Genomic DNA, 25,164 nt, shown 5'->3' on the forward strand with positions numbered 1-25,164 from the left:
GAAACGTGTGAGTCGTTTCTTTGGACGCGACTCTACTTTTATACCCGTCTCTGTCAGTATATAAATTTGTGAGCTTTACGTCGAATTTTAAAAATGTCTTACATTTTACAGTTTTTTGCTACATCTGTCATCTACGTCTAACATGTTTATTCTATATCTGAAATGTAGATTATACATCTACAAAGTAGATTCTACATCTTCTCTGCGAAAGATCGCGCACTGCACTGGGCAGAGTGTGTGCGAGCGAGAAAGAGAATAAGTAGCGTCAGCAGCGCCGGAGGTAGGTGAAGCAACTAAAAAATAATTTCTGTATTCTGGCTATAATAATCTGATTAAGATTCGGCAATCTGGTAGATGTGGCCATTCTCTACGATACTTCGTTTTTAGTTTTATCGTATCTTTAAAGTTGTGGCTGCCACAGATTCTCGTCCTTTGTGGTGGCGAAAGGGGCGGGGCGAAAGTTTGAAATACACTTGTAACAGAGTGTGGAAACAAAATTTGATTTCGCTAGCAGCTAGAGACAATAATAAAATCATAACAAAAGTGGGGTTAACACCAATCAGAGAAGAGACAAAACCGGTTTTTGCTAGACGGATCGCATACACACAAAGATGTTTGCATGTGTTGGGCTTTCGGTATGCTGGTACACAGCACAAACTGTGTATGCATACAAGAATTGGTTTCCTATGCTGAGGGCAATTACAAAAACAAAAGGGCTCGGTGGGCAATGGGCTCTAGCTGTTATAAGGTGCGCGAAAGAAGTCACCTTACAAACATAAAAACCCTTACAAAATTTTCAAAGTTCCAACTATTTAAATTTCTTTAATTTTATATTAAAGTCAACAAAATAACAAGTCAAAAAAGGCCAAAGAAAGTTTTTTATACATTTGAAATATTTTTAATTAATTAAATGAATACTTTCCGTAACGAAATAAGTGAACTTATAATTTAATTAGAATGGTATTTTCTTAAATTTAGTTATATTTAAAATTCTTAAAGGGTATTCAATTGCCTAAATGTGGCCTCCTTTGCTATTTAAACCCTTTGTAATGCGTCCTGGCATTGAAAGGATCAATTTTTGGAGTAAGGATATATCCAATTTCGCTCACTCCTTTACTATTGCCTCTTTCAACTCTCGTACTGTGGTAAATTGTCTTCCGTTCATGTAAACTTTGGCAGAAAGTATGCCCCAAAGGTTTTCAATAGGGTTGAGATCAGTGCTTTTTGCTGGCCATTTTAAAAGCGGAATTTTTCGGTCTTCAAAATATGTTTTTGTGTACTTTGACACGTGGATCGTGGCATTATCCTGTTGAAAAATCCAGGAATCTCCATAATGCGCTTCCCCAAAATCAACAAGAACTTCGTCCAATAGTTGAACATATTTCTCCGAGTTCATTTTGTGGGTAACGAAACATATTGGACTCTTTCCAGCAAAGCCAAATGCAGCCCACACCATTAGTGAACCTCCTTGAAAATTTCTAGAAATTTTCACCTGCTTTGGAGCCCTAACATCCCTATAATAGTATTGGTATCCATCTGGACCATCTAAATTGAATTTTTTTCATCACTGAATATAATATTTTGCCACTCCAAGTCCCAAAACTTGTGATTTTGTGCAAATTCAATGCGGGCAACTTTATGTCGAGCAAGTAGCTGACATTCGACTAGTTTTGTTTCGTATGAAACGTTTAGATCTGCCCTCAAAATTTGTTGCACTCGACGCTTTGAGATTGGGAGAGCCAGTTCGTGGCAAATTTGGGCTGCGCTGTGGTTTTCTTTAACCGCTATGCTTTTAATAAGGCGCTTGTCATGCTCTTGCAGTAATGGTGGGCGAGGTTTTTTTCCGTGGTTTTCAGGATCTTTCAAAAATTTTTGGACAGTATATTTGCTGTAGTGGCATCCCAATTTCATGATATCATACCATTTTTGTACGCTCTTCATTGGAAAGATATCGGCTTTGAGACATTCTATTGAAAATAATCTAGTTATCTAATTATAACAATAACAATATAACTCACTTTAAATTTGGTTTTAAGCTAAAACGCAAAAAAAATCAATGAATTTGGAGCTCTGATGCACTTTTAAGATGTCATTGACTATTAATGTAAGCTCAATTATTTCGTTCTGCATTAAGAGGCGCATGAGCTTTTTTTAAATTATAACGGAACCTAACTCTATTTTGTACTGCATTTTGTTGTTGCCATAAAGGTGAGCTTTTTGTACGAATTTATGCCCAAAAAGAAATAGATAAAACGCAGCACAGAAGATTTTACAGCAGATAACAAGCATTGTAAGGTGACTTCTTTCGCGCACCTTAGTCTCTGAGATCTAGGCACTCATCAGGATGGACAGACAGACAAACAGAGACTCGGCTATTGATGCTAATCAAGAATATATATACTTTATGGGGTCGGAAACGTTCCTTTCCCTGCGTTGCACACATCCACTTTTACCACAAATAAAATATACCCCTTAAATCTTGTTGAGTACGGTTATAAATACTTTGGGGATACTATTAACCAAACTTTTTTATTTGATTTTCAAAGTAGCGTACGTTTGCGACCGTAAATATTTAACACGCATATAAATATTCGTAGATGGCTCTACGAATGAAATAAAATGAAACAACGCCGCTCAGCATTGGCAACAAGAACATTTTTCTTCAACAGATGCAAGAAAAAGAACGTGAAAGGCTGAGAGATTATAAAGAAAAGAATAAAAAAAAGCTCAACAAAAAGAAGAACAGAAAGAGTATACTTGTAAGCAAACTCTGAGAAAGGCTATAAAATAGGCAGAAAAGGCATTTCCAAGAGACTTAAAGAAAAACGAGAAGGAACGTGTGAGTCGTTTCTGGGGACACGACTCTACTTATACCCGTACTCAGTCAGTATATACAGCTTATGATTTTTTAGAATTTTAGAAAAAAAAAAAATTTTACATATTACATTTTTTTGTTACATCTGATATCTACATCTACATATACAATGTCTATTCTACATCTAACATGTAGATTATACATGTACCATTTAGATTCAACATCTCCTCCGCTAGGGGTTGCTCGCGCACTGAACGCGGCAGAGTGTGCGAGCGAGATGGAAAATGAGTTGTGTTGTCGGTGTCTGGAGGGGGCAGGGGAAGCATCTGAAAATTAATTTCTTCATTCTGGCCATAATTATGATCCGATCTGATTCAGATTCGGCAGTCTGGTAGTTATGGGCATTCTCTACGATAATGCGTTTTTAGTTTTATCGTATCTTTAAAAATGTGCCTGGCACAGATTTTCGTTCTTTGTGAGGGCGAAATTTTGAAATACACTTGTAGCAGTGTGATATCACATGAGTCTGGAAACCAAATTTGGTTGCCCTAGCTCTTATAGTCTCTGAGATCCAGGCGTCAAACAAGACGGACAGACGGACAGACGGACAGACGGACAGACAGACATGGCTCTATCGACTCGGCTATTGATGCTGATCAAGAATATATATACTTTATGGGGTCGGAAACGTTTCCTTCTCTGCGTTACACACATCCACTTTTACCACAAATCTAATATACCCCTTAACTCTTTTTGAGTACGGGTATAAAAATGATATTATTGACCTAAACATTACCAATGGTAAATGGTTGCACAACAGTTATCGAGTCTCTTCTCAAAACCTTCGAAAGTTTTTTGCAAATAACTTGTAGCAATATTTAGAATAAAAATTTTCAACGATTGTGAATTTGGGGACGACTAGGGAATAACTTTGACTCATTCTGTTTTTAAAACACACTTCTTTGTTAAGCGAGGCCAACAAAATTATTTTGAAGCCATAAGAAACGATAAGAAACGTGTGAGTCGCTTATGGGGGACCATACACGTACTCAGTCAGTATATACATTTTTGAGCTTATAATTTATGTAGAATTTTAAAATATTTTACATTTTTTTGCTACATCTGTTATCTACATCTACAATTTATATTCTACATCTAGCATGTATAATCTACATCTTCTCCGCTAGCGGGCACTCCCGCACTGAACGAGGCAGAGTGTGCGAGCGAGAAAGAGAATGAGTAGCGGGTCTCTTGCTGGAGGAGGTGGGGGAAGCAACTGAAAATTAATTTCTTTATTCAGATTCGGCAATCTGGTGGATATGGTCATTCTCTATCTTTAAAATTGTGGCTGCCACAGATTTTCGTCCTTTGTGGGGTGGGGCGAAATTTTGAAATACACTGGAAAAAAAATTTGGTTGCTCTAGCTCCTATAGTCTCTGAGATCTATGCGCTCATCAAGACGGACAGACGGATATGGCTATATCGACTCGGCTAATGATGCTTATCAAGAATATTTATACTTTATGGGGTCGGAAAAGTTTCCTTCTCGGCGTTGCACACATCCGCTTATACAAGAAATACACTATACCCCTTAACTCTTTTTTAGTACGGGTATAAAATAATCAAGCCCGGGGAACAAATTGATTTAGCAAAAAACTGTAGGCTGCTCTGCCAAAATAAAGCTTAAAGCGCTCACTTTTCCTACAAACAAGCTTAAATTTTTACTTGCGTCCCATGGGTGTTTGAAAAAACTATGTCATTTGCAGTAATAAGCTATAGCTTAGGCAATAGCAAAGTAGATGTGCAGGTGCTTAAAGCGATGATTCTTGAACAAATTAAAAACCAACATGGCAATTTTGAATGTAGATTTTTTCGGACGGAAGTAGCTGCCAATTAAAATGTTTTTTGGAGCTGACCCGATTTAAGGGTTGTAAAAGTTTAGTTCCACTCAACACTCCTAGCGAAAGGTGCAGTCGATGACGTTGGAGCGATTATAAAAAGAAAAGTTTGGTCATTAACTAAAACAAAGAACCTTGTTTTAAAATTTAATTGATTCCTTGCCTTTTACAACTGTACCCAACAACACATTACTGGGGTCAAAATGTTATATATTGGAGCTGATAGAGTTAATAAGATGTCCCCAACTATAATAAAGAAATGGGAGGATATACCGAATTTTCGCGGTATCAGAACGATACATTCAATTTATTCTGATGAAAATGTTAAATTAAACACAGCTCGAACGGCATATTCATTAAGAACCAAAATACCATTCATATTTAATTACTTTATATTGAATACAGCTTTTATTTTCTTGTTAAAAATAAATTTTCATATATCATTTTTTAATTTAAAATAAAATTTTCTATTCCTGCTATAAATGTTATTAGTAATAACTTATTACACACGTAAGATGGAGTAAGTGATTCATGAGAAAACGTAAGGTGAAAAAAAAAACCATGGAAATCGTTAGTTTGCGACCGGTACTTCATTTAATTTTTTTTAAACCAATGGAGATAATTTTTTGTGATTACACTTGATAGAAAGATAGAAAGTCCTCTTTAAAAGTAAATTTATCGCTTTAGAACGGATTTTTGACCATTATGGATTTTGCTGTCGTCTGTGCCAAAAAAACCTTCAAGAAGCAGATCACCCATGACCAGACCAATATTCCTTACTGGCCTTGCGAAAGCGTACTGCGAGCAAAATGTGTGGGGATCTCGGGCCGTGTAGGAGATGCCATTTCCCAAAATAACGGCCTGCAATATAGTTGTGAGGAATGCCGTGCTGTGGAAAACGGCATGCGTTCGTTCATGAGGCAGACGCGGAGTGGCTTCAAGGAGCTTACAGCAATAAGATTGGCTCTTGGCCATGGACACTCAGTTTAGCTGTTTACAGCTGCTCGCTGAGTCTCCGAGGCGCAAGAAGTCTAATCCGCGGGACTTGCAAGTGCCGACTGCCTCACGTCCGCCGGCATCCGGAAAACTTACTACGACCACTGCTTCAGTGCAGCTGTTGATTACGTTTGTTACTCCAAGGGTTAGAAATCTCTGTAGTGTCCGTGTCCGTCGATTCCGCACCCAACTCCTTAACGATCCCATAAGTTTCGCTCCCACCTGCTAATAGACGTCCAGGACCACCGAAAACTGCCATCACAGGTACAAGGCATGTGGTTCCAAAACTATTGGTGGGAGTCCCACCAAAGTGACAAGTTTTTGTCTTGCGGCTAGCCCCTGACCTTACATCCAATGATGTAACCGCTTTTATACAAAGCAAAAAAAAACCCGTCGGCCTAAAAAAAAATTTAAATTTAAAATTTAACTTTTCTTACGCTAGTGAGATATCTTCCTTAAAGATAAGCGTCTCCCCGACTCAATTTGAAAACATTTGTTCCGCCAAGTTTTGGCTGGAGCATTTGGTGGTCAAAGAGTTTAAGGCTAAGTAGTCAGACCAATGCTCCATCTCAACCCTCATCTTCCACCTCTACTTCTTCCCATCCAAAAACTAACTTCCTCTCTTTTAGTTACCTACCAGAATGCTAGAGGCTTGCGTAGTAAGCTCAGCACTCTTTTCCTTGAGATTCTCGCATTCTCATCCCACGTTATTGTGTTTACCGAGACCTGGTTAAAGCCGGACATCCTTAGTTCCGATGTTTTGGCAGGTCGATACACAATTTTTAGAAATGACCGTTCGTCTCGACGTGGAGGTGGGGTCCTCATTGAAGTGGACTCAAGCTTCACGTCGGAACATTTCATAGTCCAGGTTGAACAAGACCTGGAATTCCTGTGCGTAAAACTGATTCTCCCTTTTCCATTCCATTTTCCATTTTCAGTACTTGCTCGTATACTCAACCTTCCTCGGATATCTTAATATACGAGCATCACCTGTCCGCTTTAAAAACTGTTTCTTCATCGCTATTAAATGATATGAAAGTTCTTGGTGATTTAAATTTTCCAGGTACTGTTTTGTTTTCGGTCAACGAGTCTAATACGAGTCTTTATCGACGGCTTGGTAGACCTATCCTTGTCTCAAGTCAACCATGTGAAAAATTCCTTGAGTCGATTGCTTGATCTGTGCTTTGTATGCCCTTACGCTCACTATACCTGAAGACTCCTACCATCCTACATTCGAAGTGTTTGTCGATATTGGGCCTACTGTATTGGATCGAACGGGTAGGCTATCTGAACGTGTCCGTTGCTTTCGTAAAGCCGAGTTTACGAAGCTTAATAACCGCATTATAAATTTTGATTGGTCCGCTCTGTACGTGTGCACTGACGTTATGAAAGGCACAAACATATTCTTACATTTACATTTAACACTTACATTTTTTATTCTTGTGTCCCACTTTCATGTCCGGTTAGATCTGGGAAAGCCTCCTTAGTTTACCAAAGAGCTATACAGTCTAAAAAACTCAAAATCAAGACTTTTTAACGCTCAATGCTATAGAATGATCTATCTCGATGTAAGATACGATTTTCACAGGACCCTAAACAGTTTTACAGCTTCGTAAATAGGAAGCGTAGAACGTCCGCACATTTATCCTTGCTATCATTTCTCAATATGTCAGCAAACAATGATCAGGCAAGTGCCGATCTTTTTGCAAAATTTTTCCAAACAACCTATTCTCATGAAAGCTACTCTGGTCAGCCGTATCCATACAGTTTACCAAGGTCGAACAGCATTTTTAGCCCCTTTTTAAATGAAAGCTTATTGCTTCATGATCTTCGACTAGATAAGCCGATGTTTTCACCAGGTCCTTACGGAGTTCCCGGCTGTGTACTTAGGTACTGTGCCGACGCTCTGTGTGGACCCCTGCTTAAACTATTCACCCTATCCATTAACTCTTCATGCTGCGGTGGTTCTCTTGAGAGAATTACCTTGGTTGAAGATTTTTGTGTTAAACTAGACCCCAAGTTAAAGTTTTCTGAACACATTTCTACTATGGTAAATAAGGCCATGCTTGGGTTTATAAAAAGGTGGTCAAAGGAGTTTGACGATCCATATATAACGAAGACTCTATATCTCGCTTGTTCGTCCGATTTTAGAGTACGGCTCTTGTATATGGTGCCCCCAGTAAAAAACTGTTTACTTACAGGTGTGAGATTGCCATCTTACCCTCTTAGATTGCTTTTAATAAACCTTCCAACCTTAGTTAGTCGTGGAAAAATGCATGGTGTGATTTTTATGCACATTCAATCAAGGGTGACGTAGATATCCCTGACTTGTTGAGCCACATAAACTTTACGATTCCGATTAGATCTACTAAAAACTTTATTCCTTTGTTCCTTCCGCTTTGTAGATCAAATTATTCCTTGCACGAACCATTTAGGGTCCTATGCTCGGACTTCAATTCCCTCTACCATATAATATCCACCACTAATTCCCTTCCTCTTCTTAAATCACTAATACTAACATACCTTTTCCGTAATTAGTACAATTTCTTAGCTATCTTTGCATTTTTAGCTCTTTGAGATGTGTTTAGCTATAATTTTCCTGCATGCTCGCGATCGGTTTGGTAACACGCGTCGCGCGTCATGCGGCTGCGCTCCTCGGTCGGTTGGGAGGGAGGAGGGGCTGCGTTTCTGCCTGGGTTCCGCGCGTAACAGGCTTCGGCTTGGTGTCGCATGGGCCACTTGATGGTGCAGTCATTGCATTTCAACGTCCAGACAAATATTCCGTTCCCATTCGCAGATTTTTGCATTTTACTAGATGAAGCCAAAGTCGACTTCTATTTTTCGTACGACCCACAAATGGGCCCATACACCATTTTTATTTGGTTTTTTAATACATTTTAAAATGCAGTTCATATGAGAGTTAAGTATTTTTTAAATATCTGTGATTTTCGTCCCGATTTCAGGCATTCGTCGTCCATCATCAGACTAATTAGTTCCAAAACGCATTGCAAAAAACAATTGTAAATTATTGAAAACTTATGCACAATTTTACACAACTACGCACTTTCATTTACTTCTAACAAAAAATGGAACAATATTGAGTACTAAAGTTATTGCTAACGGTAACGGTTATACGTTATTTATATTAAAATAGGAAAAATGAAAAATGCACATCTAATTATTTAGTATGAAGACTACTTTCAAGTTAAGTTTATTTTCATTCATAATCAAAATTTGTTACTATTTTTTGTTGGAATTACGTAACATTGCACTAATAATAAAACTGAGTACTCAAAATTTTGATATCAGCTTTTGTACTTTTCTTATTATAAAAAAAGGTGATGCACACATAATTCTTTGTATGACGTAATGTCATTTATTTTTATTTTTTATTTTATTTTATTTTTATTGCAATCTTTACCAAACATCGCACATATCCTACATATATGTATGTTTGTATGTAAGTACGTAGTACATACTACGAACATCAAACCTCTACACACCCACATAAACACAGTAACCAAAGACATTATAAGAATAAGATACATAACGCCATACGAAACTTTTGCACACGAATTTTTTAGGGCTGGCTCTAGAGCTGGCTCCTGGCTCTCTTGAAATTTTTAGAGATAGAGAGAGAGCGCTCTAGAGGCAGCCGCTTTCTTGTATGCATACATTTTTCTTAACTCATAAAAATGTTTTCGTCTCCAAAATCGTACGCTTCGCACAAGTACGCACACATACGCACTTGCTAGTTCTGTGTGTACCCAGTGGACACAAGACGATAGTAAAGCGGAACTATCGTAAAATGCTCGTAAACGGACTTAGAAATGATAAAAATCCGTGAGCTATTACTGAAGCCTCGCTCAATGTCCGCAAGTGGACTCAAAAAAGAGCATTTAGCGGACGAAAACCCTGGGCCGTTTAAGTATCGCAAAACTATTGCAAACGGTCTTAAAAATGAGTGAAAAATTAACAAGAAATTAAAACATAACGGAGAAAATAGCAAGCCACCGGTAAAGAGCATTTATTGTACTAAAACCAAGCGTCCACTAAAGTCGCGCAAAATTACCGCAAACGGAATTAAAAATGAGTGAAAACTGGACAATTCTTAAAACTATACAGTGTTCTTGGGTAGCACTAGGTTCGGTTTATAATTCCCAACTGCTTCCAGCTGTGAGGACATGGAAACCCCGATGCCGATCAGAGGCGCAGAGGTTAACCGTGATCACGAGGGCGTGTTCCTCCGGAGTGAGACTTGGTCATTGCACGTCGGCTGAGTTGACTTTTGCGATTATTCCTAATGTGAATAACTCATCTGTGTACATTTTGATAGCCGGGAACGGCGTTTGCGCCGTCCCTACTTAAATATTAAATATGCGAACAAAATACGAGACAAAAAATAGTATTTTTAATTTACTTTTAATATTACTAGTGGGCTACTTTTAATATAGTAATATTCGGCTTGTTAATGATATTAAAATCGTATCGTAAAATATAGCATAAAAGGCTCGCAAAAGATTTTATAAAAGGTCCGCAAACGATACCTTCTGCGAGCTACCGAAAACGAAACTTTCACTGCCACAAACTGAGCGACTAGTGATTCATTTTCTTATCGTTTTTGGATCTGAATTCGATAGTTTTACCCGCTTGAGTTTCGCGTAACTCACGTTTGCGATATCGTTTACGAAGTTTTGGTCCACTGGGTACTCACACATGCAAGCTCATTCAATTTTTAGATTTTTACGCTCTTAAATTTGTGCGAGCGAGATGGCTCGAATTTCGTCGCTTGCCGAAAAATTGGCTTGCATATGGCAATTGAAATGTTTGAGCGTTACGCATCTTATTCTTATATTGTCTTTGGTTAGGTTAGGTTGGGTTAGCCCGGACGGCCCTCAAGGGGCAACGCATAGGCCAATATGGCCCTTAGTTGTGCGGATGGGGGTGTATGAGCCATCTTGAGTGTTGTTAATAGGTTTCGAAGTCCTTGAGGATCGAGGTATTTTTTGCAAAGTCATTTCTACTTGGAGCCATCTTTCAATGATGCCAGCACCATGGCGAACAAGTATTTTCTCCATGCCGCACTGACTTTGTCGTGAAAAGGAAATCTAGTACCTCCCTGCTTGCCCAGACATTTTTTTGCATGGATTGCATGGATTGGACTGCATGGATTTTATCGCCGCCTGGCTGTCCACGAACAGGTTGACCACGTCGTGGGGACGATGTAATCTGAACAGTCTAAGTAGCTTATAGGACAGCATTATCTCAGGGTCTGTACAATATATGCCCGCTCCTACTCCTCCTTCCATCTTCGAGCCGTCTCTGACTCTGGTCCCGACCCTCTTTCCAGTCTTCGGGTCCCATGAATGAGGTTTTTTCGACATACAGGCAAGTTCGGGGGATCATGTTGTCAGATATACTGATCATGTCCCTAAAGTGAAAATATTACAAATGTAAATGTGCTTGCCGTTTCTATTATTTTTTCCATCACTGTACATTGAGCGCGATTCGTATGTAAGCAATTGTAAGTATGTATTTACATATGCGACGATAGAAAGTAGGAGAGATTGCGAAGGAAATTACCAATTAGGTACGGTGGGCAGTGCAAACAACGAACAACTAACAGAATTTACTATTGACTATTGATTACTCTCTAACGTTAGGCTAGCAAACTAAACAGTGTTATGCTGTGTATAACATCTACGCAGGTGACGAATCGTGGATATATAAATATGAGCCCGAACAAATTAGTTATCGACGGTATGGATGTTTAAAAGCGACCCAAATGCAACAACCATTTCAAATCGCCTGTTTTGTCGGAAGCTAGTCAACAGCAGCTGGTCATATCGCAAATTTTCGATAGAGAAAAGCAGGAAGATAAATTCTGAGTGGTAAATAACCATTTTTTGGCCGGAAATTATAGAAGAATCGAGGTAAACTAACCTTCCAATACGGATTGTACTTTAATACCACAGTCCAAACTCTCACACATCGCCCCACTTAACAGAGTTGTTGAGCATCCAAAATATAGCATCAAGAGGTCATCTGCCTTGCTGACTTGTCCTGACATCTAACAGGATATTTTTATTCCAAGCTATACAAAAAATAGAGTTTTCAACGTTTTTTACGTCGCACAGTGCCTCGTTTTCCTGTTGCAAAATTAATATTAATATTAATAGCTTAGATCCATATATTTTCAAAACTTCAAATAAATTTAAAAAAATATTAAAGTAGGTGTGGCGCTGGAATGGTCGTAGTTAATGGTCGAACTCAAATCGTGTTTTTTTACCCTAAAAATATAAATAAAATTATACATAGACAAACAACATTTTTTTGCATGTAACAAATCTTAATTTTGTATAAAAAAAATGTCTTAAAGAAAATTATTTACGTTGCATTTCTTGAGCGGACAGCACGTAAAGTTAACGTACAAACTAGGGCAAATAAAAACCTTGAAGAACTGTTCTGCAATCAATAGAGATGCAATCGAAGCGTTTTTAAAAACTGTGCAAGATATCCTTCCCAGCAAATGGCTAACACCTACAGTTCATAAGAAAAGCGACAAAACGAAGATTTTTTTAAAATTAGTATATTCGTGTAAAATGGTTTCCCCATTTGAAAATAAGGAAAATTGCTTTGTTAAATATTAAAATATTAAATTAAATGCATATATGTATATTTCTAGTAAGGGCGGTGGCTTGGCTAATCCTAAAATTTACGTATTTGTACCTTATGAATGTGATTCTTAATTGTTAGCTAGTTTGAATTTGAAACAAAGAATATATTGAGCAACATCTCTGCAGCGTTCTTATATGGCCGACTACTTAGGGCCGTTTAGTTAGCATGGGTTGGAATGGAAAATAACTAATATCTCCACAAGATTAAATTGTGCCAATGGTTTTTTCTTTTGGTTGTTTGCTGAATATCACAACTATTTTTTCGTGCAGTCCAATGCTGGGCCAAATATTGCCTTTTTTATATCCCGCTTAAAATTGAAAATAGTGAAAAAATGGCGTTTCTTAAAAAACTCTAATAAAATATAATCGCAACAATTATTTCATTTTTTTTTAAATTCATATTTTAAATTTCTTCATAAATTAGGGAGAAAAAATGTTCTCCTACCTTGAGTACTTTTTGAGAAAAATGCATTAGCCTAGGCTTTTAAGCACGGTTTTCTTAATTTTTCCAAAAACAGAAAAATGGTCCAACTTTGAACAACGATTATAAATCTAAAAATTATTTTGTAAATTATAAAATTTTGGTTTTGAATAGCTTGATCAATTCCTAATTGAAGTGTAAAAAAATTTTTCCAAATTTAACAACGCGATATTCGACTTTTGCAACGAGATTTCAGAAAACGAGCCACGGTGCGTCGATTGTAAGAACCTGGGCATCCTCCTGTTCGGTTTGTTAGAACGTTCCGCAATCTCCAGGACTTCACAGGAGGAGAGCTCCTTGGCTTTGATATGAATGAGACACGCTGTCCCGTGCGTCCAGCTTGGCAATCCCAGATATTAATAAGTCATGTTAACATCCTCCTTAAGTGATGGATTAACATATGAATATTTTTTTTGGTTTGCTCCCTAATTGCACAATATTGCCGTTTGGCCAGCTGCAGACTGCTAGCTGTCTGTCGTTAGTTATTAGGTGGAAAGGGCGTGGAGGAATTTATATGGTATAAGTTCGCGTGTGCCGACTTTGCACTTTTTCACGTGGCACGGCTGGGCCACGTTAACTTATACCAACTGAGTACCGCGTACATACATATACATATTAGTAGTCCCGCGACTCGCTACGTGTCGACTTTTTTATGTTTAATGTTATTTAATGCTATGCTCATATGTATATGGCGGGTAAAAATTCTTCAATTAAACTAACCATAGTGCAACGCCCATATACAGTAGGTAGTTCACTTCATTAACTCGGATAAGAGGTAAAGTGACAATATGTAAGCGTTATCCCCGGATAATGAAGTCTTTATTCGCCAGCCGGCTACTTCGGTACCTGCCGGGTTTAGCTATAGGGTTTTTTTATTAAGAAGAATACCCTAATACCAACAACGTCTCCAACAGGCAAGGGGATGACAGCAGCGTTGGACCCGTGGGCCAAGTCGGACCGGTAGCCGCTGTTGCCGATGCCCGTATGCATGAGGCCATCTCCCACACCTGTCTGAGCTCATCGGCGGAATACGAGCTGGCGCTGATATTGAAGGAGCTACGCTGGATAACCGATCAGGTAAGAATCACTTTGACCGGGAGTTACGTTTTACCTATGTATGTAGATATGGGGGTGACACAAAACGAAGTCCACCTAAGGTTTGAATGGAAATCTGTGTCAACCCCGATAGAGTTTAGAGTATAAATTAATTGACTGGTTTTGTTAAGAAGAATTAATTTAATACCCATAATCCGGTACTCAGTTTTTAAAATCATCTATTTTTTTATATTTACTTAAAAAAACGAGAAGGAACGTGTGAGTCGCTTCTGGGGACGCGACTCTACTTATACCCGTACTCAGTCAGTACATTCATTTATTAGCTTATAATTTTTTAGAATTAAAAAAAAAAAAATTTACATATTACATTTTTTTGCTACAGCTCTTATCTACGTCTACAATGTATATTTTACATCTAACATGTAGATTATAGATGTACCATTCATATTCTACATCTCCTCCGCTAGGGGTTGTTCGCGCCCTGAACGCGGCAGAGTGTGCGAGCGAGAAAGAGAATCAGTACCGTGTTTCATGCATGGAGACGGGGGAAGCAACTGAAAATGAATTTCTTCATTCTGGCTATATTTATGATCCGATCTGATTTAGATTCGGCAGTCTGGTAGATATGGTCATTCTCTACGATATTGCGTTTTAGTTTTATCGTATCTTTAAAATTGTGCCTGCCACAGATTTTCGTCTTTTATGTTGGCGAAAGGGGGCGGGGCGAAATTTTGAAATACACTTGTAGCAGTGTGATATCACATAAGTCTGGAAACCAAATTTTGTTTACCCTAACTCTTATAGTCTCTGAGATCCAGGCACTCAACAAGACGGACGGACGGACGGACAGACAGACATGGTTATATCGACTCGGCTATTGATGCTGATCAAGAATATATATACCTTATGGGGTCGGAAACGTTTCCTTCTCTGCGTTGCACACATCCACTTTTACCACAAATCTAATATACCCCTTAACTCTTTTTTGAGTACGGGTATAAAAAACAAGCACTTATAGAATTTATTTTTTTCTTCTTAAATGTTATTTAAATATTTTTTACCGATGTATGTGTAAGGGCTCAAATTTGGGCAGCTTTTAAATATGTATTTTGTTAAGACCCTAAATGAAAGTCTAGACATTTGCGAGCTAAGTTTTAAAAACTACTACAAACTACATTTTATTATTAAAATCAGAGCCCTAATAAGACTTTGTTACGATGTGTGAGGTACAATTGGCATTTTATTTTTATCACTAGACCAGTGGTAGGCACGCACACAATCAAATGTTCTTCAGTGCGATTGTGTGCGTATACAGAAACTAAAAAAAACGAGAAGAAACGTGTGAGTCGCTTCTTTGGACGCGACTCTACATTTATACGCGTACTCAACCAGTATATAAAGTTTGTGAGCTTATGATTTATGTAGAATTTATAAAATACTAGCGGACCCGGCGAACTTCGTCTCGCACCAATTTAATATCTTAAGAAAACCAAAGGTATGGTTGATTTATTAAAAAACTTGCGATTGAGCGGTGTGCTATTAAGTGAAATTTGTTTTTGTAAGTAAGTTTTGTTTCAGTCCGTTGATAAAACAGAAATGATTTTGAAGTTTGATTGCGGTGATATCAAATGTATATTCTTTTGTCCGATTTTCCGACAGTAAACTAATTTTTCAGCTTCGCCGTTTTACCCGTTTGTTCCGCAAGAAAATAATTTTTAGCTATACCCGTACTCAAAAAGAGCTAAGGGGTATATTAGATTTGTGGTAAAAGTGGATGTGTGCAACGCAGAGAAGGAAAAGTTTCCGACTCTAAAAAGTATATACCATATATTATTGATTAGCATCAATAGCCGAGTCGATATAGCCATATCTGTCAGTCCGTCCGTCGGGTTTGTCGCCTAGATCTCAGACACTATAAAAGCTAGAGCAACCAAATTTTGTTTTCACACTCATGTGATATCCCACTGCTACAAGTGTGTTTCAAAATTTCGCCCCGCCCCCACAAAGAACGAAAATATGTGGCAGTCACAATTTTGAAGATACCAAGTAAAAGCGTACTATCGTAGAGAAAGACCATATCTACCAGATTACCGAGTCTGAATCAGATCAGATCATTATTATAGCCATTATTATTATTATTATTTCTCGCTCGCTCACACTCTGCCCTATGCAGTGCGCGACCTTTCGCAGAGAACATGTAGAATTTACATTGTAGATGTATTATCCAAATTTCAGATGTAGAATAAACATGTAAGATGTAGATGTAGATGGCAGATGTAGCAAAAAATTGAATGTAAAAATGTAAAATATTTTAAAATTCTACATAAAGCTCAAAAATTTATATACTGACAGAGTACGGGTATACAAGTAGAGTTGCGTCCAAAGAAGCGACACACACGTTCCTTCTCGTTTAGTTTGTCTCCTTCCAGAATAGCAAAATAGCTATTAAAAACATTGGAAAAAGCGACCGCGACTCGGAAAATCGCGGGGGGAGTAGGTCTTTCCGGAGTGTCTTTCTGTTTAGACTGATTTGGCTAATTGCACTACTCGACAAAACTGAACTTTTTTCCGCTTTGAACCAAACCAACTTTTTCAGATAGATTAAGCGTTACATTTTTTTAAGGAGTTATGGTTATTTTCTGTCAGATTTTTTTTGGAAGAACTTTTTAAGTCAGTTATTTTTTTTTTTAAACCTGTTTCAGAGGTAGCACTTATTTTTTTTCACATAACTTAAGTATCTCACATTTGGTTGTAATGAACTATGTCATTCTAAAATGCTTAGAAATGAAGCTATAAATAAAATTGGTACAATTTGTGATTTCAGCTTACCGTTTGGGAAATATTAAGCTTTCAAATGCAAAGATTATGATTTTTGTGTGCTATTTTTACGATATTTGAACTTTCAAAATTCAGGATCAATAAGATTTTTAGAATGGTAAAGTTATTTACAACCAGATGTAAGATACTTTAGTATTTTTTTAATTTAAAGCTCCCAATCTATAAAAAAAAAATTTGGTTTGGTTCGAAGCGGAAAAAAGATAAGTTTTGTCGAGTAGTGTTATCCAACTGAATTTTTAAACTCTTTAGAAAAACAATGGAACTGATGAGTAATGTGATTCACGAAACGATACTAAAAGGAGATTTAAAGATGAGTTATTCCTTATTCCGAGAACTTCAATGATCCAATGCCGATTGAGTTTAAACGAATTCATTACCCGATTCGTCTTGCCTTCGCCATAACGATTAAAAAATCACAAGGCCAATCCTTTACTGTTTGTGGTCTAAATCCATGTTTTTCTCTTGGCCAGTTGCACGTGGCATGTTTAAGTATCGGCAAATCATCCGCTTTATTTGTTCTTGCACCTGATAAAAAACCAAAATATAACAAGGTGCTGCAGTGAAGACCTGATTTCGATTCCATTTAAATAATCGTATTGAAATTTGATCTAACTATGTTTTATTATCACTCTGAAGTTTATCTCAAGGGCGAATCGAAGTTCGCCGGGTCCGGTAGTATATAAAATATATCAAACAATTTGAAAACCCCATAGCGTCTTGGTGAAAGATTCATTAAATTCTTTGTAGATTCTGATTCTGGTCGCCGCTTCTTGCGAAAAAAATTGACCCGCCCTAATGTACATACTCGTACATATGTATATACCAGTTTCCAGAACTGAAGATAAATTCGATTTTTACTAATTGTTTAAGTACAAGAATATACGTATTATCTTTCCTTTTTATTTTCAAATTGATATAACTTTCCATTTTCCACTGAATTTTTTCATCGACTAGCTGAAAAAAGAGGACGAGACTGGCGACATAACACGAGACTGGAAATTCGCTGCTATGGTCGTAGATCGTTTGTGCCTTATTATTTTCACGCTGTTCACTATAATTGCAACCCTGGCAGTTTTATTCTCAGCACCACATTTCATCGTAAGTGTTCTAATTCCACCTTTTGAATACTCTGTAACGATCTTCATTGCAGTTCCCGTAAAAACGGACGCTGGATAAGGAGGATAGGTGGGAGTAAACGCAGGAGGAGGCACGACTGCCTACAGTGGCTTGTTCGCGTGATACGGACAAACATTCAAACATTTACTTTTGTAAGATGTGCGAGAAAAATCAAAAACATACAAACATATTTGTGCATTAACCTTTCGGCATCCAATCAGTTGATCCTTTGGTCTTCCTGTTTACAATTTCGATAGATGTATCGGCAGCTCATAATGTGGAATCTGAAAAGTACATATATGTACATATATACAAAATGTACATATGGATTTTGTATGGATAATAAAATGGAGATGAACTAATAATACTTACATACATATTTGAATACATGTGCACAAGTATGCATGTGTGCAGGACAATACATACATATGTATGTGCATGTTTACATACCCGTATATTGATTTGTGTTAACGACAGCTCGGTTATTCCCCTCAGTTTCGAAATTGAATACCAACAAATTCATTTTTGATATTTGTGTATTTTTTCATGCTTTTGGTCATATGTATGTACGAGTATTTCTTTGAATTTTGATAAATAAAATAGTGTATACAAATATGTTGCTGTGATAGAAAAATGTATTAAAAAAAAACGTTAACCAGTCACAATAAATTCAAAGTAAGAAAAGAATAGAATATGGTAGTGCTGGTACCACTTTCATACTTCCATTGAATCGGTGAATAATGTGAAAATAATCAGAAATGAAAGAATATACTGTCAAAGCCATATGCACAAACGCATTGAAGAGATAAGCCAAAGTTGCGAGGAAAATAGCTCGGTTATCAAAATATTTGACAAATCAAACAAAATATTCGTACAAAAAATTCATTCATATACATATATAAACATACATTTTTATATACCTTTCTGGTACGATTACACTACTCGACACGAGTTTTCCTCAAGGAACAAAACCAACTTTTTCTTAAAGACTTAGGGCTTAGAAATGGTTTGATAATAATTTTTTTTTTTATGGCACAACTTATTTTTTGAATTTTTGATTTCTCGTATTTTTTTTAAAGCTTTTTTCAGAGGTAGCGCTTCTTTTTTTCACATAACTCAGGTATCTTACGTCTGGTTGTAAAAAACTTGACTAGTTTAAAAAAATAACTAAAACAGCTGAAAGGTAAACCCAAACTCTTTGTGATTTTAGCTTAGCGTCTGGGAAATATAAAGCGTTGAAATGAAAAAATGATGATTTTTGTGTGGTATTTTTAACGACATTTTGACTTTAAAAGCTCGGGAAAAGTCGAAAATTCGTTTAAGGTATTGTTCATTAAAATCTATGGTGAAACTTTGCAGCTAAAATTCGTTAATCAAACCTAAAAAATTAAAAAAATTAACAAAAAATACCTTTTCGATGGTTGCGGGCCCAACTGCCAATTGGGAAAAAAGCAAATGAAAAAGGGTTGTACATTTGGTACCTGATCGCGATCCCAAATCCCAATTGGCAGTTGGGCCCGCAACCTTCGAAAAGGTAGTTTCACCATAGATTTTAATGAATAATACCTTAAACGACGCATAATTAATGCACCTATACACAAAAAATAGAGGTTACAGGATATAATTTTTTTTCGACTTTTTTGCCTTTTTTGAAGGCAAAATTTCGTTAAAAATACCTCACAAAAATCATAATTTTTGCATTTCAACGCTTTATATTTCCCAGACGCTAAGCTAAAATCACAAAGAGTTTGGGTTTACCTTTTAGCTGTTTTAGTTATTTTTTTAAACTAGTCAAGTTTTTTACAACCAGACGTAAGATATTAGAGTTACATATGTGAAAAAGAAAAGCGTTACCTCTGAAAAAAGCTTTACAAAAAATACCAGAATTCAATAATTAAAAAAAAAAAAGTTCTGCCATAGAAAAAATCTATAATTCATTAAAAAAAATTTTAAAGTCCCATATCTTTCAGAAAAAGTTGGTTTGGATCCTTGAAGAAAAAAAAAGTTGGATTTTGTCGAGTAGTGTTATGTATGAATGTCCATATGTATTTTCAGTCTGGCCAGAGTATTCGGCTATGCGAATACGATTAGTTGGAAGACCAAACGTTGCTATTCTAATGCAACACTCCTACAAAAATATATGCTTACATACGAGTATGTACGCCCTTGTGTATTTTACGCACTGCTTGCATTTCAAATAGGAATATTTTGAGGCGGTACATACATATGTATGCTGTATAAAAAAAGAATGATTAAAAACCATGTGAAAATTGAGAGTATTTTTAAGGATATGTAAAAGGGATAGAAATGAGGAAGAAACAAAATAAAAAATTAAACACAACGTACATGTGCAAGAAAAGCACAAAGAGAAAAATGTTGAAAACAAAGTATAAAGTTAACTATTTTTAAATTTAAAAAAAAGCAATGGCAACAAAAATCGGGGTATAGAAGATAAAGTTTACTTAAAAACAAAAACTCAATAATATAAACAAAATTATATGAGTATGCATACATATGTATGTATGTTGGTACATACATATATCACAAATATAGACGAAAGGATAGAAAAATATACATACTCGGACATATAAAAAAAAGTATAGATATTTACATAAAACTCTTAAACAAATACATAAATACACACATATGTTACAGTTAGTCATTACGATTTTTAAAACCAAACAAAACAAAAAACAAAGAACCTTAAAACAGCAAAGAGTTAACAAAAATTCGTGCGTAGCGTAAAAATAAAGAAACTACAGTCCGCGAATTTTATCAAATGAGAAATAAACAGGTAACGATAAAAGGAATATTTTTTTCAAGCGTCTGCGACTTAAACATTTTTAGCCAAACAAATTTGAATTTGCATATTAAATAAAATAAATAATGCGAGTATCGCTTCCCCTTACGTGGGCTTGTAAGATCACATTCACCAAATGATGATATCGATAGAAACACCGCGATATGTTCAACTGATCAAAATATTGCGCTATAAACGGGTTATCATTAATTGTGTCACATTGACATGCTTCTTTTTACCAAATATGTATATACCAAGAATCGATCAATATAAAAGGATTAGCGTATAGAGAGAAGACATTTGCATATATAGGGGCGAGCGTCGAGAAGCGTACATATGTATATATAAAATTTATATATGTATGTGTATATATTTACAAGCGATAAGTGTTTGTGAATATGTACTAAGTACTTGCGTTCTAAGCATGCATATGTACTTATACAAATATGTATACATATTTATATGTACGACAATATACGCGATGCCATAGTCGTGAAAACTACTTACATTAAAAAAATCAAATCAAATGAACTAAATCCAGGCATTTTATAGGTACTTAAAGCTTTTGTATATTAGTATAATCTCTAATCTATTGAACAGTTGCAAATTAATATCCAATGTGTGCTCCAAGAAAGCCCCCACGCTCCTACATCCATTGACACTCGCGACTACATACTCGTGCATAACTGGCCATTCAGAAAAGTTGCAACGTTCAAGCAAAAGTCTTCCTTAATTATAAAAAAGACTTAGATACCAGAGCATAAAAAGCAATAATTCAGTAAAACAAAAGCCATAAACTAACAACTATTAATTAGCATGATTAAATAAATGATAACCACAAATTGAAATCCAATTCCTGTAACTTTAAGTGTTAGTACGCCAAAGTGGGAGAGACGTTGGCGTTGGCTTTAGACGAGAAATCTTCACTATGAAACTTGTCGCCGAAAGTTCTATTAAGATCCAATGCTTTCCTATCCCGACAATAGCATACCGCTCTTGCAGAGACTTGTGCATAAAAACATCGTAGAAATTAGTTTGAGTTAAAAAATGATGCTGTTCACATATGTATGTATGAGCTTTTATAAATATTTTAACATAAATTTATACACGGATGCATTATAACTTCTCCAACGAAAGCACCCCAAGTCCGAGTTATCTTTGATTCGAAATATATTGATTGAGTTAAATACTTAACAGAGCTTAAATACAACACACAATGTTCATTAAAAAGGGCTGCCAAATAATCTAAAATCTATTTTTTTTTAATTGCATAGAGAGAAATTAGAGTATATCATTAATAGGGTTTTCCATCTATTAGTTACTCAATACATTTTTCAAATGACGTAGAATAATGGATCTCCCCGAATTCCATATCAATTATGATACATGTTTATATGAAAATATACATCGTTCGATACTAAAGATACTAAATAATATTGTTGTGGGTGTTAACTATTGGTAAACAAATAATGCAAGGATATACTTTTAACGATTATGCTGGGCATTTATGTACGTTAAAAAAACAAAGTTTTGCAATGACTTAGCACATCCAGTCGACTGCCTTCCAGCCGCTGATAGTGGTCTCGTTATATATTCGAAACTCATAGTAAATTATTACAGCAGTTCCATTGGCAGCACATAAATATTCAACGAATATATATCTGACTGGCAATTTGGCCATTAATTGGAAGAAAAAATATATAGTTTGCAGATTCCAAACATTACTTACTATATTTTTCCCAATAATCGTGTTACACCGAATGCATGTTTATTTTACTAAAATTTCTACTTTTATCTAAAACCCAAACGTATGCATATCATTTAAAAAATTGTCGAATCGATTGAAATAATCTCACTTTAAATGCTCGGATTTGATCAATGACAAAAGTACAATGCCAAACACATGCATACACACGTAAGAGAATCAAACCTTTTGCATGGAAGGAATTTTTCTAATAGACTTGGATTTCTAAAAATGTATGATGAATTATGGTTTTTTAAAGGTTAAGGTCTCTCTTCAAAACAATTTTAAGAAAATGGTATTTATGTTTTAAGTTTATTTAAGTTTTAAGGAATTTTCCAGTTCTGAGAAGCTAATAACTCAGCTATCAATCGGCCCCCATAACTTTTTAGCTTAAGTGTTAGTCGAAAAATATGAGTTTCTTGTTTTTTATACCCGTACTCGAAGAGTTAAGGGGTATATTAGATTTGTGGCAAATGTGGATGTGTGCAACGCAGAGGAAAAATCGTTTCCGACCCCATATAGTATATATATTCTTGATCAGCATAATAGCCGAGGTGATATAGCTTTGTCTGTCTGTCCGTCCGTCCGTCTGTCCGCCTGTCCATCCGTCTTGAAGATCGCCTAGTTCTCAGAGACTATAAAAGCTAGAGCAACCAAATGTTTTTTCCAGACTCATGTGATATCACACTGTTACAAGTGCATTTCAAATTTTTGCCCCGCCTCTTCCGCCCCAACAAAGGACAAAAATCTGTGGCAGCCACAACTTTAAAGATACCAGAAAAGTAAAAGCGTAGTATCGTAGAAAATGACTATATCTACCAGATTGCCGAATCTGGATCTGGAATATTATTATAGCCAGAATGAAGAAATTAAATTTCAGTTGCTTCCCCCCCCTCTCCTCCACCGCGAGACTACGCTGCTCATTCTCCTTCTCGCTCGCACACAATCTGCCCTGTGCAATGCGCCACCCTTGCGGAGCAGATGCAGAATCAACATTGTGTATGTATAATCTACATTTCAGATGGATAATCAACAATTTAAAAGATAGAGACAGGTCATATCTACCAGATTGCCGAATCTGGTACAGATCGGATCATTATTATAGCCAGAGTAAAGAAATTAATTTTGAGTTGCTTTCCCCACCTCCTCCGGCGCTGCTGACGCTCATTATTCTCTTTGTCGCTCGCACACATTCTGCAGATGTAGATGTAGATAACAGATGTAGCTAAAAATTGTAAAATGTAAAATATTTTTTAATTCTACATAAATCATAATAGTCTAGTTTAGTTTTACTCATAGTCTGTATTTTCCCGCGTAATTTTTAAAGAAGCCATAGTCAATTTTGACTGTTTCATCTTATAACCATACCATTACTATTGTATTATGTAATAATATTCCTAAGTTTATATGTATATATTTCATTAAAACCAAAGCATAAACACCCGAGCTATGGCATTTTATAGCTTGACATGGCGATTGTCGCTCATATCTGAGACCTCGAAACAATCAAAAATTGTCTTTTCAGTAAGTATTTATTCAATATAGGATTTTATTATTCAGTTTTTTTGTTACTACAAATAAGTAATTTGGGTTTGGACACCCGTAACAATTTACGGGTGCCTTTTTGATTATGATTAGAGTATCATAAAATTATTTTTTTCCAAAAAAAATTTTGTTCTAACTTGTCCATATTCAAATATAAAAGAATGGATACTCTACGTTACTAATTTTAAAGTGCAATTTGGGAGGATTGGTCAAATGAATAGAGCTTTCCCGCTTATAGTAAGATTTGTATAAACGATACCTTAAACGGCTCTAAATTAAAACACCTGTACAAAAAAAAAAATCATATTTTGTTTTCTACTTCTCTTAAATTTTAAAGTCAAAATTTAAATTATAATACATACCGCTAATTCTACGCAGAAAAGTAACCTAACAAAAAAAAACTATTATAAATAATAATAATTTGAAAGAGCCACAGGTCTATCAGAAAAACTGTCTTTGATTTCACAGTTTACATACATTTACTTAATGTTGTTGTTGCATGCTCAGTGCACAACATTACCTAAAAACGAATGTAATAAGATTTAGCCCCATTTTTTACACAAAGTTATTATTAAAAAAAAAAAACACTTAGATTAGGTTTAATGATAAAGAAAACATAAATAACTGGCATATTTAAGTCAACGGCTGCTAATGCTTTTCGTATCCCGCAGTAGAAAATTTACTACGTAAGATATTTGAGTAAATATAACAAAGAATACAACAAAAATTATTTAATTGAAAAAGTTCAAAATCATATGATATATACATATGTATGTTCAAAAAACAAAAACAATAAAATTTAGCTGAAGGGTAATTTTTCATCAAAGTATTGCCAATTACACTACCCGACACGATTTTTCCTCAAGGAACAAAACCAACTTTTTCTTAAAGATTTGGGGCTTAGAAATGGTTTGATGATATCTTTTTTTTCTATGGCAGAACTTTTTTTTAAATAATTTTTGAAAACTGGTATTTTTTAAGCTTTTTTCAGAGGTAGCTCTTGTTTTTTTCACATAACTGTAGTATCTTACGTCTGGTTGTAAAGAACTTTCCTATTTTGAAAGGATAATTAAAACAGCTAGAAGTTAAGCCCAAACACTTTGTGATTTCAGCTTACCCTCTGGGAAATATAAAACATTGAAATGCAAAAATTATGATTTTTGTGCGGTATTCTTTATGAAATTTTGACTCTAAAAAC

General features: G+C 35.9%; 1 protein-coding gene, 1 long non-coding RNA gene and 1 other non-coding gene across 7 annotated transcripts in view; all 3 read left to right on the plus strand.

The window, feature by feature from the left end:
• The window catches only part of LOC111075299 (neuronal acetylcholine receptor subunit alpha-7), a 161,042-nt gene extending 142,261 nt beyond the window's left edge, over window positions 1–18,781 (plus strand). For all 5 annotated transcript variants that reach the window (XM_041595670.1, XM_041595671.1, XM_041595673.1 and 2 more), the window contains 3 exons: window positions 13,782–13,944; window positions 17,716–17,859; window positions 17,912–18,781. In XM_041595670.1, coding sequence (XP_041451604.1) covers window positions 13,782–13,944; window positions 17,716–17,859; window positions 17,912–17,920 — 316 coding nt within the window. In that variant the 3' untranslated portion in view covers window positions 17,921–18,781. The remainder of the gene's footprint in view (window positions 1–13,781; window positions 13,945–17,715; window positions 17,860–17,911) is intronic.
• Window positions 9,906–10,073, plus strand: LOC121405084. The gene has a single exon (XR_005968371.1). It is a non-coding gene; the product is annotated as a U1 spliceosomal RNA (small nuclear RNA).
• Window positions 11,162–12,503, plus strand: LOC111075296. Its single transcript, XR_002607912.2, has 2 exons — window positions 11,162–11,642; window positions 11,717–12,503. It is a non-coding gene; the product is annotated as an uncharacterized LOC111075296 (long non-coding RNA).
• Window positions 18,782–25,164: the final 6,383 nt, after the last annotated feature.

Source organism: Drosophila obscura, unplaced genomic scaffold (genome assembly GCF_018151105.1).
Source record: "Drosophila obscura isolate BZ-5 IFL unplaced genomic scaffold, ASM1815110v1 contig_74, whole genome shotgun sequence".
In the NCBI taxonomy this organism is placed as follows: Eukaryota; Metazoa; Arthropoda; class Insecta; order Diptera; family Drosophilidae; genus Drosophila; species Drosophila obscura.